The sequence below is a fragment of the Falco peregrinus genome, chromosome Z (genome assembly GCF_023634155.1).
Source record: "Falco peregrinus isolate bFalPer1 chromosome Z, bFalPer1.pri, whole genome shotgun sequence".
Taxonomy (NCBI): domain Eukaryota; kingdom Metazoa; phylum Chordata; class Aves; order Falconiformes; family Falconidae; genus Falco; species Falco peregrinus.
Genome location: NC_073739.1, coordinates 57,863,200 through 57,882,791, shown reverse-complemented (window position 1 = coordinate 57,882,791; position 19,592 = coordinate 57,863,200). Strand labels below are relative to the sequence as shown.

Here is a 19,592-nt window from a genome sequence, read left to right as displayed (position 1 = left end):
TAGTTCTTGACAGAGAAAGATAGGAAATAACTTTAGGATCAGCCAATAAAACCCCAAAGCCAAGGAGCAAAGGCCAGGGGCAAAATGATACTTGGGCATCTACCTAAAACTGAGAAAACATCTAAACTGCCATTGAAATCAAGTAGCTGGTAACTAAATATATGTGTTCAGAAACTATTTATATAAGGGAAGTCTGGAGTAGTGTATTAGGAAAGTATGCTCTGGTTGAAACTGTTCTACGTGTCCAAAGAGACAAGTCTACATTAGTACAGGTTTCATTTGCTTAAAGGTTCAGGACTGGGGCAGAGACAAGGGTAAATTTACTCGAACTGAATTCACTTGAGTTTGATCACGAATGTGGGGACACTCCTGCTAGATGGTTCATTTAATTTCTGACTTCTCCTAGTGACATGGTAGCTTAATCAATACCTCCAGTCTATTTCAATCCTTTCTATTTAAAGGTTATCTATGTTTAATTTAAGAATATTCATTTGAACAAAACCATTCAGCCATTTCTGTTGATTTTTCAACTTTTTCTCGAGATTTATTTTTTCACTTTGTGTACTAGATTGTAATTTTCTCTCTGCGAAAAGGTTTTCTAAATCAAAGAACAAGCAATTGCACCTCTCATTAGCAACACGAAAAACAGAAATAAATCTAGACTTATTCAAAAAGCAGGCTGTAATCTTTTCTAATTATTTCCATAACCCTAAGGAAGCCACATTTCCCAAAAGAGCATCCCAGATAATCCTTGAATATTAAGAAACGAGCAGAAAATGCAGCAGATTTAACAGGCAAATTGGAGAGAGAAAGAGAGGATTGAGCACCTGGAAGAGACATGCTTCAGCATTCATTAGACAGGCTGTTAGTCCTCACAACGTGGAAAAAAAATCCATCACTTTTCACTCAGTCACACAGACAGTTCAGAGTTCTACACTACAGAAAATTCTATTTAAAAAAATAAGCATTTCAAATACCTGATTGTCATATGAGCAACAGACAGGTATGAAATTCTGTCAAAGAAATTTAAAAATAGGATCCAGGATGAGAATTGTGCCACAGAAATATTTTATTTAAGAGCTCTCAGCAAGTTAATACCCTGGCTCTTGTCCTTTACCTCTTTAGACAAAAATGCCTAGTTTTGTCTTACTGCTAGGAGTGGTAGGAAGACATTTTTTAATCAAGAAATGCTGGACACTTGTCCTCTTAAAACATGGAGCTGTTGGGCTTTTGCAAAATTTCACTTGGGAACACCGTGAAGATGTTTCTTCCACTGTAGAAAATGTGTGCAGTTCTGAGAAGCTGTTTTCTTTCCAATGAAATACTCCCAGAAAACTGTGAGCATTTTTTGCATTTCTTTTTCAGGCAGCTGAGTCCCAGTGCAACCAATCATTCACAAATCAAGAATGGCTGCTCTGGAGTACTGCATTCCCTTTCTAAAGGCTCAAAAAACCAAGTCCAGGTAATGTTTTTTCCATGGGACAGCTTATCACTTTTTTCCTCCCTCCTGCTTTTGAAAATTTGGGACTGTCCACCTCCTCATGCAAAGGTGGAGGGAGAAGGAGTGGCAGTGGAAGAGCAGATGCCCACCACCACATCCACCTCCCTCTTCAGAGGGTGCTGCTCCCATGTGTGCTCCCTTATGCCCCAAAAACATTCCCTGTGAAGCTCAGGGCACATGTTGAAGCACCAGGAGAGAACTGGGTGCTACTCCTTTACTGTTCAGCAAAGAGGAAAGAATTTAATGCCATCTTAAATATCTCAAGCCCTGCTATAGCAATAGAGTAAATGCTCATTGAGCACAGGGAAAGAAAAGGGGGTTGAAATGATGTTTCAGTGCTTCCTTTGAGCTCAGCAATACCCAACAGACTTCAGTAAAACAGTAAGGAGGCCTAAACATGCATGTGCATGTGTATAAGCTATCCCCTCCCCTCTCCCTTCACATGCATAAATTTATGTATGCATACAAATGCCCCCAAAAGCTATGATATGTTTGAGCTTTCTAGGCTAACATTAAATGCTACTCTTCAATCTCAATCTATTTCACAGGTGAACCAGCTCATCTGAATTCCTGAATTTTATAGGAACAAGGAGGGAAGCTTGTGTCTTTGACTCTGGCATTTCAATGTGAAACACAACGACACAGCTAGATGCTGTTTGATAGTCTCATTTTTCTTTCCTTTTTTCATCTGAATTTTTAGCATGTGTAGAGGCATCACTTTTCATATACCAATAATTATTTTTACCTGAAAAGCTGTCACACACAAATTAAGGTTGGTATCTTTCTCCTCCCTTGTTTCCCACCCCACACACATGCACGTTAATTACAAGCAGAAAGCACAAATGACACTACATACTCCACAGCATCTGCTCAGGACTTAATTAATCCAACCTTCATGCAGTCCCCATGGCAACCATGCTCAACAGATTCCTGACTTGGAATATTCAATAGGGCATCTTACACTACATATTTTATTCAAATTATGGCCGCAGAATTACTTCTGTATTAGCAATGTAGTGTCAGTGTTGACAGGAACAGAATGAGTCCTTGCTCTACTTGACCCCTCCTCATGTGCTAACTCATTAAAATGTATAATGGTGTTCAAGCTAAGTCACATTAAAGCAGACATGTTCTTTTTCAAAGCCTAGAAAGAAACTCATTACCTCTTTTTTGTGTTTAAAAGAAACTCTCGGGCTTCAGAAAATTAATAGGAATATTTTGCAGTGCTGTGCCTGCAACTTCTATCATAAAGACAATTATGAAAATACCAATAGCAAAAAGGTATTTCTTTGGTGTATTCCCTCTCTCTCCAGTCCTTTTATCGCGTCAGCTTAGGCTCCAAGCACATGTTTTGGCAAGGTGTGATCCTCATTATTTAAACCGCAAGTACCATGGAATAACAGCAGCTGTTACAGCTAATGGAAGAGCAGCTTATTTTGGTTGTTGGGTGGGCGAGGGACCCCCATTCCTGGGTTTTGGCAGCACCCTCTCTAGCTACACTTAATGAGGCACCAGCCTGGATGTCTCCACCACAATGGTGTCAGGCTGCCCTGCCAGCCCAGCACAGGACCTCCTGCTTCTCAGGAATTAAAAGCTCATCTCAGCCCCTGCCCCTCCAGCAAAGGCAGTCCTGATGGCCAAAGGCCAGGAGCAGCTGAGCCTCTCCCATAGCCAGCATGGCACTGGGAGGCTATTTCGAGAAAACCTCTTAGGCCAGCCTCAGACTGGGAAGCCTGAGCTGTCCCTACCGTTTTCCATCTTGCACATGCTCAGCAGGTCCCTTCCCCAGGGACGGCTGTGGGAAAGGGCCAGCAGAGGACCCCTGGGTCCCCGGGCCAGGCTCCCTTCATGGGGCTGGAGCAGGGTGCTGCGTAGGGCCAGGATCACACCCACCAGTTACCATTCTGAAAACCCACAAATTATCCCTGTGTGGAGAACCCCCAAAAAACTGTGACAAAAGACTCGAGAAGGGATTTGGATATAACAGCGGGTGGGGAGGAGACAGGAACAGGCAGCTTCAGGTCATGGCTGTGCACCAGTGACAAGTGGATGGCGGGCACGGTGGCTTGGAAAACCTCTGAGTGTTCACATCTCATACATTGCCGTATCTTTCCTCTGGGTATTAAATTACAACTTTAAACACTGACAGCATACACACAGAGTTGAAAAGAATTATTTTGCTATTGTATGCAACGTTGCTCTGAAGGTATGTACAAATTAAATGTTAATCTGAGTCCAGGGATAATCTAATTATCGCTTCCTTTTGAAGTAAGAAGAACAGTATTTACTGAGTAGATTATGGACCTCTAAAAGTAAAATTTGCTTTGAAGATTAAACAACACACATGTTGTTAGTTATTATAACCACACCTGACCCTTGTTGCTTTGTAAAAATTTAAATTAATTTTGAATTTTCACAGAGATGTTGCGTTTCAGAAGACACTACTTCATATCCTTGTCAAATGTCTTGTAACTGTAGCTGAAATCACAACATAACAGAAAGCACCAAATACACGAGAAGCTGCTCGTGTGATCTGTGTAGCACACAGCTACTCCGCAACACAGCAGAAATCCCTAATTTAGCATGAAGGGGACACTGGCAGCATGGGGAAACCATCCTCACCACCATGGGCCAGGCTTGTGGGCCAGCTCCCCACATGCTCACATCTCTGCCCTTCGGGAGACAAGCCCTAGGCTGCAAGCAAGGGCCCAGAACATCCTGGGTTTGTGCTGGGGGTGGTGGGCAGGGGGATCACAGCATGGCAATGGACATGGAGACAAGACCTGGCACCTCCAGAAGAGTTTAGCAGCTCTGGCAAGACCGTACAGTGCCATCTTACACTCCTCTGCCAGTTGTGGATCCTCAGTCCATGAAAAAAAGCCTTTCCATGGATGGAGATAACCTTCGTGCTACCTAGCTGTGAATTCTTGCACCGTGTTAAACCCAGTCCATCATATTCAGCTTTACTTTCAGCACTAGAGCTACCCAGTAATTTAATTATATACTAAACCCCAGTTAACAAAACCCCCAATCGAATAATAACAAATTATTATTATAATAAAGTAATTTCACAGAATGCCTATACGGATTTTTTCCATCAGTAACTCCCTGAACACTATGCAGAAGAAGTGGTTTCCACTACTTCTTTTGTTGTTTACTTCCCCAATCACTTCCTTTTGAGTCTATATCTCTTTGCGCGACAGTTCATAATCTGAGTTTGAAAAATACCATCGTGACGTGAAGCATTTTGTCTCAGTCTTTCAAGCCTGGATTCAGGTCTGCATTTTCCAAATATATGACAGCCTTCAGATCTCTTTTATATTCAGCCCCATCTCTGTAATTACCCCAGAATCGCTGACAGAAGTTGCAGAAATAATATGCTGGAAACATCTGAGCAACATTTAGGGAAATGTTTCTGCTTATCAGAAGACAATTGGGAAATTAAGTGGCAAGCACTAATTGAGTTACATTTAATTGAAATTATAGACGAAAGGACTGCATTCTGGGGGATTTCAGTTGCCCACATGTTCTGAGCTCTCAGTTTCCCAGAAGGAAGACTATTTTGAGTTTGGTGTCTGTAAACCATGCTCTGCTAGTCGTGCTCGGAACATTTGGGGATGTTGGAGTCCCAGCCATCTCACAGGGCTTTTAGTTTGTAAGACTCCAACGCGGTCCTGCATGCAGGACAAGCAGAAGTGATTAACCCCTTACAAATAAATTAAACTGCTTCCCCTGTTTGGTGGTCTCATGCAATGCTGATATATTCTCCTTGAAAGCTGTTATCCTGATCTCTCTGAAGAATTATGCTGTAAATCAAATGAGAACAGCTGGAGTCAGAATTAGAAATGAAACTGTTTCTAATTCTGTCCATAGGGCACACTGAGACTTCCAGTAAAACGCTGATGTGCCCTGCCTTTTGCCAATAATTACTTCGTATTGTGAAATACCCTTCAGAGCTCAGCGTTCGTTTTACGTGACACCAAGAGAGGTTTCCCAGGGCTGTAAGCCACCTTTCACAACCTGCACACAACCATTCAGCCTCAAGACAGGTACTGGAGTGTTGGCAGCCTGACGGGGGGAAGCGACCTGACTGATGCGCAGGCTCCCCTGGGACCCCACCACCCTGCTGTGACGCAAAGGTTGAACACGCAGCCAGTTCCCAGCGCCACCTGTGGCATCAGCTCCAGTGGCACCAAAGGGCTTGGTCCTCCCACTGCTACATTTCCTGGATTGCCAAGCTGCCCGCACCGCCAGCTGACAGCCATGCACCAGCCCCACGGAACCCTTCCCTCCACACCCACCACGCCTGTTAAGGGCCATCCAGAGGAATGTACCTGAAAACCTGGGCAGCACCTGGAAGGTAGTCTGATGTGTGTGTAAGATGTGTTCCATAGCATTCAATGGCAGCAACAGGATTTCCTGCAGTCTCATGACTTACTGGCCAGACATTTTTCATGGCTGTAGTTTGGATATCAAATGAAGGTTAGTTGAGGCCAGGACATCATTTCCATGGTGGGATAGAGTCATCAAACCATCTGAAAGAAGTAAGGGAATCTTACTCACAGATACAGCTATTCTTCTGATCATAGGGCATCTAGAAGCACTGCCAGATCTCATAGTAAATGACTGATTTGATGCATACTTCAAAGGAGGTCACATCTTAGCTTTGGATCTTCAAAGTTCTTCCTTCACCTGCACCATTGACACTGTCCAGCCTTCACTGAGATACAAGCTGTTTTGATATTACTCAAGTATCAGGCACTTGGAGATAATTTTATGAAGTCTGTGCCGCCTTGTCAGTTCACCCGGTGGCTGCACACAGATATAAAATCAGACCACAGCTGGTTATGTGGGGCTCTGCAAAGGAAAGCAACATCCAAACAGCAAGAAGGGAGGCAATTTCAGTCCTTCTGATGCTTTCCTTTTCACAGACAATGTGAATGCATCATTCTGAAACCTTGCTCCTTACACATAGGGGACACCAGTAGCACACAATCAACAGCATCAAAAGCTGGAAAGAGGCACCAGAGGATGGGAACAGTTACCCGCCACTGCCTGAAACCAGGAGATGCTCAGCCAGTGCTATTAAAGCTGGTTTTGTTCTCTTGACTGCCTTTGTACCTGGACTGGACTTGCTTTGGTGAGTTTGTAACTGACCTACTATGGTTTGTTGCAGCGTTCATTCAGCAATGCACAACACTGTGCATGTAGGGAAAGAGGAAAACCTGAATTTCAAGTGAGGCGTTACTTACTTTAACCAGGAGTGACATCAATTTCCCATGTTTCTTGCTCCACTTGAGATGAGCATGAGTAGGTCTACAGCTTGACCTGAGCATCCTCAGTCAGCTGAACACAGGGAATCCAGGTGTCCTGTTTGTTCACCTGCACAGGAGAGCAGGGGGCTCATGCTGGTCTTGACAAGACATCTTCAGGGGATTGTTCATCCGTGCAGGGCTTTGTTGTTAGCAGTGGTAACGTAGGTCAGCAAAAGGTTCACACCTCTGCATGGCTCATGTAGGCAAGGTTTGGCACTTTTATAGAAAACCGGTAAGAAAGTTCCCTTGGGCCTCTTAAGCAGCTTCCATCGGAGAAATTCTTTGTTTCTTCTTGCATGCTTCACTGTCACTTTCATAAATATCTGATCCTCGCTCCATCTGGCACTGGATTTAAAAAATATGGCATCTAAGCAGTTTTTAGATTATCAGTCTAACAAACAATAAGAGATGTGATAATTACAGGGAGGGTTTCTCCAAGTAAAAAGGCTTGTTTCATGAAGAAGCCTAGAAAACATCCCACGGCAGGGGACACTCTTCCTGCCTTCTCTATATCCAGCATGCCTTTTTCATGTTTCTTTTTTCTCTTCCTGGTCTCCATTCAGGATATTTCAAGACCCAACCTCAGAATTCAGCAGGTGCTGCAGACCTCCCTGTGGCAGAGCCCCACCGTGTAACACCCTTAACTGAGCCTGAGCAAGCGAGGAAAAGAGGGAGAAACTTCTGCACAGCTGATCCCTAGGATAGGAAACATAGCTCTGCAAATCTGGGAGCCAACTACCAACCTGGATAGAGCTGCTGCCAGCACTGCTCTGCATGTCAGTGAAAAACACTGACATTCCCAGGTAACATACCTGGACCATTTCCTCACCATGGCGCACAAAACACTTGCAAGTTTCTCCACAAATCCTCTTAGTCTTTGGTAATCTCCTGATACCAGAAGCCTAGCAGCCTACCGTCTGATGCACTTTTGCAGGCCGAAGGGCTGTATTACTGAGAACAATTTACACTAATGCCAGCAAGGTTATCCTTTGAGGTTTTTCCTTTATACTGAAGAAATGAAACACTCTCGTTTCACGTCAGCCTGCTAAAGGGAGTCTTTACACAAAATTCAAGCCATTCAGTTCAGGCAATCCTCACAGTCATCTCAGAACCTGGCAGCAAGTGAGACAGGAACACCTTTATGGAGGTTAACATGTAGCTGTTGTTATGACCAAGATTACCAAAAATATTCACAGCTACATTTGCAATGGGTCTACATACAGATCTTTACTAGGGACGAGAACACAACAGATACATCCATTCACCTTGGCAAAAAAAGTCACAAAGTGACTGCAACTCTGCAAGAAAGAGCAGACATCCAACCTGTTACAGTATGATAATGCCCCACAATCTATGCTATTTCTACCTCTGTAATACAAATTAGGCACGGTGAAGGCTTTGGATGGGAAGGATTTGGGGTTGCAATTATTTTCCAAACAGAATATTCATTAGAAGGTATCTGAGAGTCACGCCATTTCCCCATTTGTCATCAAACGCATAAGGAAAACTGCCTCATCTGCAACTCTCCTTTGCTTTTAAAATTTAGTCAAAGCAAATTGTACACATCACGTACCACAGCACAGCCTCTTTGTTTTCTCTGAATGAACAACACCATGAACATGATTTAACTGGCATTATGGCACATTACTACAGGATTTGCACCTACTTGATTAAGATGCAGTGAAAAATCTTACTCGCTTTTTTAACCTAAATGGGTGGTGCATAAATTAACGCAACCCACAGGGCACTCTAGGTAAAATGATTCATGTTCTATACGTGGTAAACATTAACAGATATCTTTTTAATCACTTTAGTAAACAACCTTTGGGGAGTTTTGCTGAGAGCCTAATCTGTATTTAATTTAGTCATTTGAAAATTACATGGATGAGCTTTGTGAAAAATCTCTTAAAACTGCAGCCAAGTGTGCTATTTACCTTAATAACAGCAGCCAAGTGAGGCATTTTCTCTACTCTGGCCTCATTCTGTAAATGACTGTGTAAATCCAAGGTTCTCGATCCAGCCTATTGTAAACTTGAGCCCTTCCTGAATTCCATGTTACCATTTTTATCAATTTGGGGAAAAAAACTGTTTTGTGAGTTTCCCTTAAAAATCTCTCAAAGTCGCTTGATACGACAGCTTCACTAGCATACAACACTGAGGAGAAAATGCTGGACAAGTATAGATATTACAGTAGTGAAAACCCCCCTTCGTTAAATGGTGGAAGAAAGTTTAAAAAAGAAAAAACAAAGAGAAAGCCCAGCCCGGTGGAGTGGTGATTTGTGGTACAGCAACTGCTCTTTTAATTTAAACACTGAAATTAATGACTGAATTAGATTTTGAGCTTTCAGAGGCAAGATGCCTTGAGAAGTGCGGCAAAAAGAAAACACAATATATGGGATGAGTTAAAAATAATGGCCTTGCAAATAAGTCCACTTCAAAATAATGTAATAAAGGCGAAGGGGAGAACTTCTAAATATATTTTTCTAATTAAAAAAGAAGATGAATCATTAATATATGCCTGACAATGACTGAAAATGCAGCCTGTTAAAATGGCAGAGTCTCATTGAGGCTGCATTTACATTCTGCTAAGTATTAAGAAACGCCTAAATAATGGACAGAGTTTAGGGGTGCATAATACATCTTGTTATAAAGAGCACCTGCCGAGGCCATACTGGCCTATAGTTTAAACATTTTCTACAATTAAAACACCTAAATCTAGAGGCCACCTGTTTCTTGCCTTTGCCTTCCTCGAGTGCCAGAAATTTTACTGTAAACACAGGTGAGTAAAATAAAATGCTGCCTGATGTTAGGGGACTCCAGGAATTTGCAGAACAGCTGAAGTCCCAGCCAGCCGCTTTTCAACTCCCAGCCCCTCAATTAAAACTGACGAGAGAAGCAGTATCCTCTCTTCCTCTCCCAGTGGCAAAGCACTTACAGGACAATTCCCACACCAGGCTGGGACAGCAACTATCCATCCAGCAGCTTGGATTTGACAGTAACCAGTACCAGATGTTTCAGCGAAGTCATAATGAAATGCAGAAAGAGCAACTGTGGAGAAAACTACTCAGTTTTTCCCAATTTCCTGCTGGTTCCTGGGCCATGCACAAATTACTGGGGCATACTGCACCCCAAGAAACAGGTCTGGCTATTCAGAAATGTGCCAAAAAGCTGTCCACATGGCAACCCTGAATTCATTGCTGACTGGTAAAATCAAGAAGCTGTGGACTGTCCTTACTGCAGGACCTTTAAAAGAGGTGGGATTCCCATTTTACTTTTAGCCTAACTGTGAAAAGTAAAGAGGGTAAAACATTAACAGAAATTCTTAAGAAGTTTTTTCCGTTATAAGGAGACATATTAAAGAAGTGCTGTCAAGTCAGCAGGAGTCTTGAACATTGGAAATAGAATCTGTAAAATACATCTGCAGGCCCAGTCTTTCCCTGACATTGCCATACCAATTAATACCAGCTGGGAATCACATCCTGCTCAATGAGGTCAGGTGCTCAGTTGTTAGCCCAAGATACCAACTGAACAGCTACTCTTGGCAGCCCTGTAAGATGCAACTCAGAAAGCTCTGCTTTTGAATACTCCCAGCGGCACACCTCAAAATCCCTGGAAGAGAATCCTCCACATTAAGAAACCTTTGCTGACGAGCATCTACTATCTAGAACTCTGCCCCCTGCAAAAGATTTCACACAACACAAGGCTTAGGGTAAAATGAAAACCACATGACGCCTGGGGCTTATCCAGACAAACAGGCAGGGGCAACCCTTCGCTCCTCTGCCCCGTGAGCTGGGCAGATTTGAGGCAGCTCTGATCCAGGAGCTGTGCAGCTGCATCCCTGCTGTGCTGCTGATGATCCACCATCAGCCATGCTAAGCAACACCTGGCCAGTCCAGAAGGCTCACTGCACCTGCTCAAATAGGCACATCCTTGGTTTTGCCAGCTGAGGTCCCTGGAGCACAGCTTTGGCTGTGCTGGACCAAGGCAGGTGTATCTGCAGCAGGGCAGAGTGCAAACCAGGCAAGGAGATTTTATTTTTTTTCTTCCTTATTTCAAACTTCTTTGGAGGACCTAACAATGAATCAAAGTCACAGTTTTGCAGAAATGCACAGAACATTTATTCAATTCAACAGAAGTGTACAAGTATTTCTGAAAGGCAAAAAGGCATAAAATAGGTCCTGCTTTCTTACTGCCTAACACACAGGTGGTCTGATGAGCCTGAAAGCAGGAAGACAGCTGACTCCTACATGGGAAAGCAGTGGAGTTTCAAAAAGGTTTAGTTAACTAAAAGCCTACGATTTATCCCCTTTCTTTTCTTTTGACCAGTGAGACAGTTTCATCTGGTAAATTTTAATGTGTAAGGTATCCCCTTTCTTTTCTTTTGACCAGTGAGACAGTTTCATCTGGTAAATTTTAATGTGTAAGGTATCCCCTTTCTTTTCTTTTGACCAGTGAGACAGTTTCATCTGGTAAATTTTAATGTGTAAGGGCACTTACAGAAATGAGGTACAGTTACAATACAAAAACTGATTTACAGCATCTTTGCCCTCTGGCAGTAGTACCAAAATGATGATAAGCTTTGGGACATGAACAAACACCTACAATTATGCAGTATATTGAGAACATAAAAAACATCATCTTCTGAGCAGCCCCTGAGCCCACGGATAAAGAAAATGACCCGATAGTTAAGGGTACATAGCACATTTCAACAAAGACTATAGCCATCGTTCTTACATTGCTGTCTTCTTACATCACAACTACCACAAGCTTACTGATCCATGCTCTGAAATCTCAAATAGCAGGCCCACCTCTCTTACGTTGCCCTTTTAAAAAGAGGACCCAGGAGAAAATCAAAACTAGCTTTCACAACTCTCAACAGCATCTTTACAATTCAAAAATGTTATGTCTCCCCTGCTACCCATTGCTTCTTGCACAGCATTTGAAATCATGTCATAAATTAAAAGATTATAAAACAAAGGCTGCAAAATAACTTAATTTTTGTATTTATTATGGGGAAAAGCTTGCACTGAATATTAAATGCTACCCTTAAAGCCATTTGGTCATATGGAGAGCAACTATAGACATTTAAAAAAGCAAACACCATTATATTTCCAAAGTGCTACTGAGATTAGAAAATGAGCCATCAGAGGTAAACAATCTTCTCCTCCACTCTGCCTCCACTTTCTGCATCCTGCAAGCTCTCAGGCTCTTGGTTCAGCAGCAATGCGTCTACCCGTGGTGGCTGGATGGATCCCTGGTTTGGAGTGCTTGCTTGGGGACCCTGGGTCTGTGACGCGTTCAGATCTGTAACACACAAGAGAAGGATATATGACAATGCATCTTCTGCCACGCCCATACCATCATGAAGAGCAAATTTTGACTTTTTCATTAGCACCATTTTCTAGTTTGCTGGATCCATCTTGAAAGGAAAACACTGCTGTATTCAAATTACAGCCTGGTGAGAGGTACCTTGAAGAGATTTCAGTAAATTTGGGTAAGTCTGTCCACTGTTATCCAGGGGATGACCACTGTCAATGTTTTTATAATAAAAGCAATTTATACCCATACTTCACTGACCAGACATACAATAATGGAAAGTCATAAATGCTGTCAAGAGTTGGGCTGGGGAAGACATACAGCATATAAATAGTACCTTTACTAGTAATAATACAATTTTAAAATTAATACAGTTTCCATCATTATGCAGAATTTTATTTGCAAGCCTTCCTTTTATGGATGAAAAAGAATCAACTGAGTAAACCCAGTTAAAAGACTACTTGACCGGCACTTGCAGTCTGTATCAGATGTATAACCATTCAGCTTTTTCTGCCAAGTTTATCTGTGTTTATTTGCACAAATTATCTAATCTATTCTTGTTTCAATCCTTTAGGTGTGACATGGAGATAATACTTGCACACAAACACAAAGAAATTATTCCGCAAGAATTTTCATTTGTCATCTTTCTAATTTTCTCCTGCAAATGCAAAGAATCGGGTACCTGTTTTGCAGCACTGAGCTCTGTGAGGCTTCTGTGACAACCTGCACACTACTTTAAAAAAATAAAAAATAATAACCATGGTTGGATTTTATCCCTAGTCAGCTTTCTGTCCCACTTCAGGCCCTCAGGAACTACACCTTAGTAGTTGGCTTTTCTACATCTGTATTTCTGAAAAGTGATTTTTACCATAAAACCAAGCTGCATTACAAGAAAGCATGTATGCTCGTACCTAGGGATGAGAAAAGTCTGCAACAGACAGGCTGCAATACTTTTCACTGTAATCTTGGCCCAACCATCCTCTGCTGTTACATCAGGAGCATTAACATTTCATTCTTCCCTCTGCAAAAAGGACTCCACAGGAAGAAGGGGAACTTGGCATCTCTCCCACAGTATGGGTAACACCAGAAGCAAGCAAACCCAGCACAGAGGTTGTCTGAGCCTTGGTCATTCATGCAGAGAGCTAAAAAGACATTTCATGCCTGCTCTGGTCCCTACCCCTTCTCACATGTATGTGCAATGACAATCTATTATAAAGGATATAGTTGCGTTTTTACACACCATGTTGCTCTAACTGGTGGCAATTTAAAATGACACCTGCCCACATCTGGCATTCCCCCAATGCATGCGGCTTTCACCCGTCTTGTTCACTGAAGCGGGAGTTCAAGGCAAAACAAGCTTGCTGGCACCCTGCAAAGCTAGGCTTCCCGGCTGCTCCCCGCCACGGGGCGTGTGGAGCGGTGGGAGATGATTATGCGATGGGCATGTGGAGACACGTTGTGTCACTGCCTCTGCCTTCAGCATCTTCTCCTCTTCGATATTCACACAGCTGGGGGGAGCAAACAGGCTTTGGGGCTTCAACTCCCAGCATAAGCCACATGTATGTTATATACCTTCTGCTGAGACTGCTGGGTCAGTGGCAGGGGCAAGGTATTTTTACACAAATAGTGCTTGGTCATAGTGGGATGACACAGAATGTTAAGAAAATTAATTCCAAATTCCCTTTCTTTTACTGTTTTTACACTAGATTTAAAGGATCAAGTTTCAGTTCTGGTGAAAATCCAACTTAAGTCTTGATTGCACCAAGTTGTTTGCAACACGTAACACAGCAGGATTTGACTCCCTAACTTACTCAAACAGCCCTGCTTTGTTGCCTTCATTTATTTTTTATAGCCATATTAGAAAAATATTACAATTTACAGCAGCAAAAAAACCCCAGAAATACTCTACATCTGCTATTCTTTATGGAAACTGGATACTTCAGTTATTTATTTATTAAAAAGCCCTACCCATGAAAGATCTTCAACCTCTAAACACTTATATTTTTGGGTAATTTTACCCACATTAATATTCCTTTTAAGTCCTGTGAGTCTATTCACCTTAACAAAGTTATGTGCATAAGAATAACAGGCAGTAAGCACTTATTTGAAAGATCTGTTTCCAACATTTATGAAGTACATAATTGGAGAAGTCTAATTACAAATTTGAAAAAACCCAGAAAAGAAAGAGAAACACCTTACATGCAGTTATTTTCCACCACCAAAACTAAACAGTAATTGCTTCACCAATTAAAACAGTAGCTGTTTCCAAACCATTTCTCATTAACTGTTAGAACTCAAAGCAGCACGGCTGAGCAGTGGAAACTGCCAGCATTCTGGAAAAACAAATCAGATTCCGTCACTATCAAGATAAATTATTTATTGCTAGCCTAGCTGCTTTTTTATTTGCTTTTTGTTGTTGTTGTTGGGGTTGGGGGTTTGTTTGTTTGTTTGTGTGTTTTACATTCTGTTGCATCCAGAGAACCTGAACAGCAGGAGAGCACCCAGGAGGTGAAAGCCCAGCTGCTGCTGGGGTGATGAGTGGCTTCTCAGGCTGGAAGGGTTGCGCTTAATCCAACCAAGGAGAGAAGTGGCTGGGTTTGGCTGCACTTGGGGTGGCACTCAACACAGGCTCTGCCTAATAAAAGCACAATGTGTCCCTGGGGCCAACATACTCTGCCTGCCTGCAGGGAGGGCGCCTGCTGTCTCCCTGCCCAGTGCCATGCTGGAAGCAGCGGAACCAGGAGACCAGCTGGTACCACAGGCAGCAGCATGATGCACCCCAAGTGCAGCTGGCCAGGGAGGCTGGAAGAACTGCCAGAATTTTAACAGCCTCAGGTGAAGGGAGAGGGGGGAAAGGGGACTGATCTGCCAGCCAGCATTGGTTCTTGTCATGCAGAGTAGTGACAGCTGCCAAGAAGTCTCCACTGAGCTCCCTGGGTGCAGCACAGCAGAACCAGCTGCCCTTGACTCCGAGCAGGACAAGGGTGGAAGAAATCCTCCTCTTTAAATGCTCTCCCAAAACAGGGAAGAAACCTCTGGAACCAGCTGTGAAAGCATCAGCTGCTACCTTACTAAAGAACTCTGAGAGCTGAGGATGCTCACAACACCAAAAAGAATAAAACCAAACCTACTGTCCATGCAGACAGCAAGACAGGGGGGCTAGCAAAGGGGGCTGCTACTGGAAAGCAACAGCTGGGAAGCTCTCCCGTGCTCCCCAGGCAGCCAGGGCACCCCTGGAACCTCCCCAGACCCTCCTCCAGGCCCACACTCTGCAGCCCTGTGGCTGACAGAACTTGGTATGGAACAACAGCCTGGTAAATAAGGACCATTGGCCTTTTACAAGCTGCCTTTGTTAGGATCGCAACTCACCTGCCAACGTCTGCCACAAAATCACTTTTGTATTGTTCCCTTTCTTTAAATTCAGCATTTACTTATCCTCTCTTCTGCTCCCTTCCGACCTGCCGAGTGATGCTCGGGCAGGCTGTGCTCAGCTCAACAGCGCGCCCACCAGACCAGCACCCACACACCAGCAACCAGCAACGCGTTCCCACCGCCCCTGCCCGCACCCCTCCTGCCTGTGCTGGGCTCTGCCCCTGCCTTGATCCTGCAGCCCTTGCGCAAGAAGGACAAGCAAAGGTGACTGTACCTGGCCACAGCCTTCCCCTTGCTCATTTACACCTAAGGTACACAATTTTCCCTTCATATTTATGTAAGTGCAGAAAATATTCCGAGATTTCCAAAGCTAAGCTGTAGCTTAAACCCTTCTGCAGGCTTTTCTATGAGATTCCCTAGGTCCCCACTCCCTCCCACTTCAGCAGCGGCCAAAGCTGTTGGCATCTCACTGCATCCTGGCCCCTGGAGCTTATGTGCAAACTGAAACATCCTTTAACTGCTTCTCAGTTACGCAAAATTTATTTCTCCTACAGCACTACAGGTAACTCTCTCCTAAAGAAACGGAGCCAAATCCACAGCTGCACCATGTATACCCTACACAAAACAGAACAGCAGACCAGAAAAATCATCTCTTTCAATGTTGAGCTGGTCAAACTCCCTGGCAAGGAGTTGAGGCTGGAGACCAAGTATTAGGTGACCTGTGGTAGCATTTTAACATTTTGGGGCTGTGTAGCCTATTCAGCCCAGCTGTGCCACGCTGCAGTACAAAATACCACGTAACTCCAGCTTTTCCTCCTTTTTATCTCAGCTGAGAGCATTCATGAAATAAAGAAAACCCAGGCACTCCCTGTTGTCTCCCCCATCAATTTTCTCAAAAGGGAGTTAGAGGCTGTTTCTAACAAGTTCTGGAAAAAAATCCCACATTGTCTCATGCACATGGCCACATACTGCCAAATCCAACATTAAAAACAAATCCGACTTGTTCCCCGATTTCCACGAGTTTAGCTCCAGTACCACGAGGACAGGTATCAGAAAACTGCAGAGAGAGACTGCCCCAAAATAAAAATCCTAGGCAACCTAAACACACCAGTAATGGCAGCCTGCAGTGCATGGCTTTTCATGGAAGTTTTTGAGGGGACCTCAGTTCTTCAAACCGGGTCTGGGTCCAAACTCAGAGAAATGACAACCCATTGGCTAAAAACATGCTAATGTATGGGAAAGGAAGAAAAGCAGCATTCCACATCCTAACTACCATCCCCTACCCTTCCTGTCACACCAAGAGACAGGATTAGTGGCATTGCAGAAACTGCTCAGAAGGTGAAGGACAAAGCATAGGGCATTTTCAGGAATCTGAGATTAAGAGATACCAAAACAAACACAGCCCATGCTCCAAAGGGGGGGGGGGGGGGGGGGGGGGCGGGATACAAAAGCCAAATAAACAACTCATTAGTCACGCTGATTCTCACCTTCTGTCTGCTGTCATAGGATGTGCACACTTCCACACCAAATAAATGCCATGGATTTTCCCCTTCACCCCTTCTCTCCCCCCCCCACTCAAGGATCACAGCTCTGCAGGTAAGCCTGGAGTGCCCAGAGATGATCATGGGAAGGACAGGAAGACTTTATCAAGGCACCAGGAAACACTCCAGGCAAAAAAAACCTTTCAGGTCTCTGTGCTTTTAACAGAAAGCCCTTAGTTTTCCTCCTTTAGCTCATACCCTAATTTCACAGCATCACAGGATAATTCAAGCTGGAAGGGATCTTAGGAAGCCTCTGAGTCAAACTCCTCCTCAAAGCTGGGTCAGCTCTGAGGTCAAGCCAGGTTGGATACTCGAGATTTTTCCCTTCCCAGTCGTATTAAAAAAAAAAAGGAGGGGAGGTTTGGGGGGAACTACCATACGGATTTTGCAGAAACTACATATAATACACTGATTTAATTTGCTGTGATTTTCAGAGATCTGTGTCACATGTTGGCCCTCTTTACAAAATAAAATTTCATTAAATGATGAGAGATTTATGCCACTTTTAGCAACAAATAAGTTAAAGATTCTCAAAACCATTACTTTTCTGAAAAAATTATATAGTTAGGTTTGGTTTTACCATTTATTTATAATAGCTGGTACCAGTTTTTATACCAAGTTCATCTGGACTGACAGCTGACAAATCAACTTCAGGCCAAAGCTATCTGAAATGGCAGAGCTGCTGTATTTCATCCCCCCACTGGCACTCATGCATAATGCAAAGCATAAACAGACGCCTAAAAACTGATGCTAAATCTACCCGGCCTGGGATATTCAAAGAAATTCAAGGGTAACAGGCTCTCATTTGGCATTACAGTTCAATAGCAAACGGCAGCCTAACTCCCATCAGCTCCACTGGAAGTCCCCAGCGGCAAACCCCATGGTACCTCTTTGTCTCTAATGGCGTTCCCAGTGGTTTCAATGCAGATTGGTTAGCGACAGCCAGTTCCCCGGGGAACTTCAGGCACCTCTGCCTCTCTCCCTTTCCTCCCTGTGAAAGGTACTATGATCATTTTTGCTTGCTTTTTTTTAGTGCCTACTAAGACCTTCCCAGTTTACAATGGATTTTCCACACCGCAGGTTCAGTTGTTTATGGACCTGATGGTTGGAGCGAGAAGGAGAACACCACCACCCAGCACCAGCCCTACCATAGCAGCATAGCCTTCACGTGGGAACAACCGGGACTCACTGCTGCCACACAGGTTCAGACCACCTGCTACATAAAAAGTTCTCACAAGCTTTGAGGATCCGAGGACAACTTCCAGCAGTTTCACTGGGAGTCGAGATAGAAAATACCACCAAGAAACCAGGCCTTCACACCTCAGTAAATCTGATTTCATAGCGGGAACTGATTTTGGTACCAGGTCTCAAAAAAACACTGGGAAAAATATTTTGACCCTGAAGCTACCAAGGAAAGAGGAGCCTAATCCATTTCCCAGCTGACTGAACAAGGCAGGAAATCAATCTGAGAATTTTAATGCTGCTATTTACTTTCACCCAGCCCAACCCTGTGAAAAAGCAGCAGCTGCATTTCTTAGGCAAATAAGCACCTTCATGAATAACAGGTCTTTTCACAAAAAGCAGATGAGCAATTAGATCATAATAGATCCTACATTAATTAGTCTTATCAGCTTTTGGTGCCTTTTTTTTTATTTTTGGTTACAAGACAAGACAACAAAGAATTCAAAGTCTATGATGAATAAGGTCTGCAACATAACTCTTCTTCATGTCTGTACTTTGGATTTCAATCACGGTAAAATTACTGGAAATACCATCATTCTGCACGTTTCTGTTCTTTGTTTAGTTGTTGGCTTAGGTAAAACAATGCAATTCAGTTTTCAAGTTTTGCCTCATAACTCTTTAGAGAAGTTGGTCTAGAGAATTTGGACCAAATCCTTGGCTGAGACAAAATTCACATTTATTCCAACAAAACTGCTTTATCATAAAGCTCCACAGTGGTTCCAAGTAACTTCTTTGATACTAGTCTTAAAGCTTCAGGTTCCATAGTCACATGATGATGCGGTTGCCTTTTCTTTCAGTAAATCCCAGTAAAAACACTGTTTCTAACACTGGTGTTATCAAATAAAAGATTTTAAAAACATCCCAAGCTGCAACACTGCCAGTGATACCACTCTAACATCAAGTTTAACATCAAGCATGCCCCTAGGTTGAAACAATTAAAAATTTTAACCTACATACATGGCTATGTTATCAGTTGTGTTGGCTTTAAAGCACACAGCTTCTAAGCTATTTTTGGCATACTGTTTTTTATTGCATATCAATGAGAGACTTAAAAATAGGTCTGACTTATTATCATAACTTGTCTATGCATTAAATACCCACAGTCTCACCTTGGCAAGGCATACTGCCTGCCAGCTGTCTGCTTCGGTTTAGTATTAATTTATTTAGGAATGAATTCCCTGTTAAATTGTCTTTGCACTAAGCTTTGAAGCTTTAGATGGTCAATTACAGACACACACATGGTTCAACAGGTATTCTGCTAACAATGAACACATGTTTTATTGACCTACTTCTTTTCCAGCTCAT

General features: G+C 43.1%; 1 protein-coding gene across 8 annotated transcripts in view; it reads right to left on the bottom strand.

Annotated features, from left to right (window-relative positions):
• Positions 1-10,910: 10,910 nt before the first annotated feature.
• The window catches only part of ARHGEF28 (Rho guanine nucleotide exchange factor 28), a 126,437-nt gene continuing 117,755 nt past the window's right edge, over positions 10,911-19,592 (bottom strand). For 7 of the 8 annotated variants that reach the window (XM_055790960.1, XM_055790959.1, XM_055790961.1 and 4 more), the window contains one exon: positions 10,911-12,120. In XM_055790960.1, coding sequence (XP_055646935.1) covers positions 11,960-12,120 — 161 coding nt within the window. In that variant the 3' untranslated portion in view covers positions 10,911-11,959. The remainder of the gene's footprint in view (positions 12,121-19,592) is intronic. The other variant, XM_055790964.1, reaches the window with a different exon arrangement.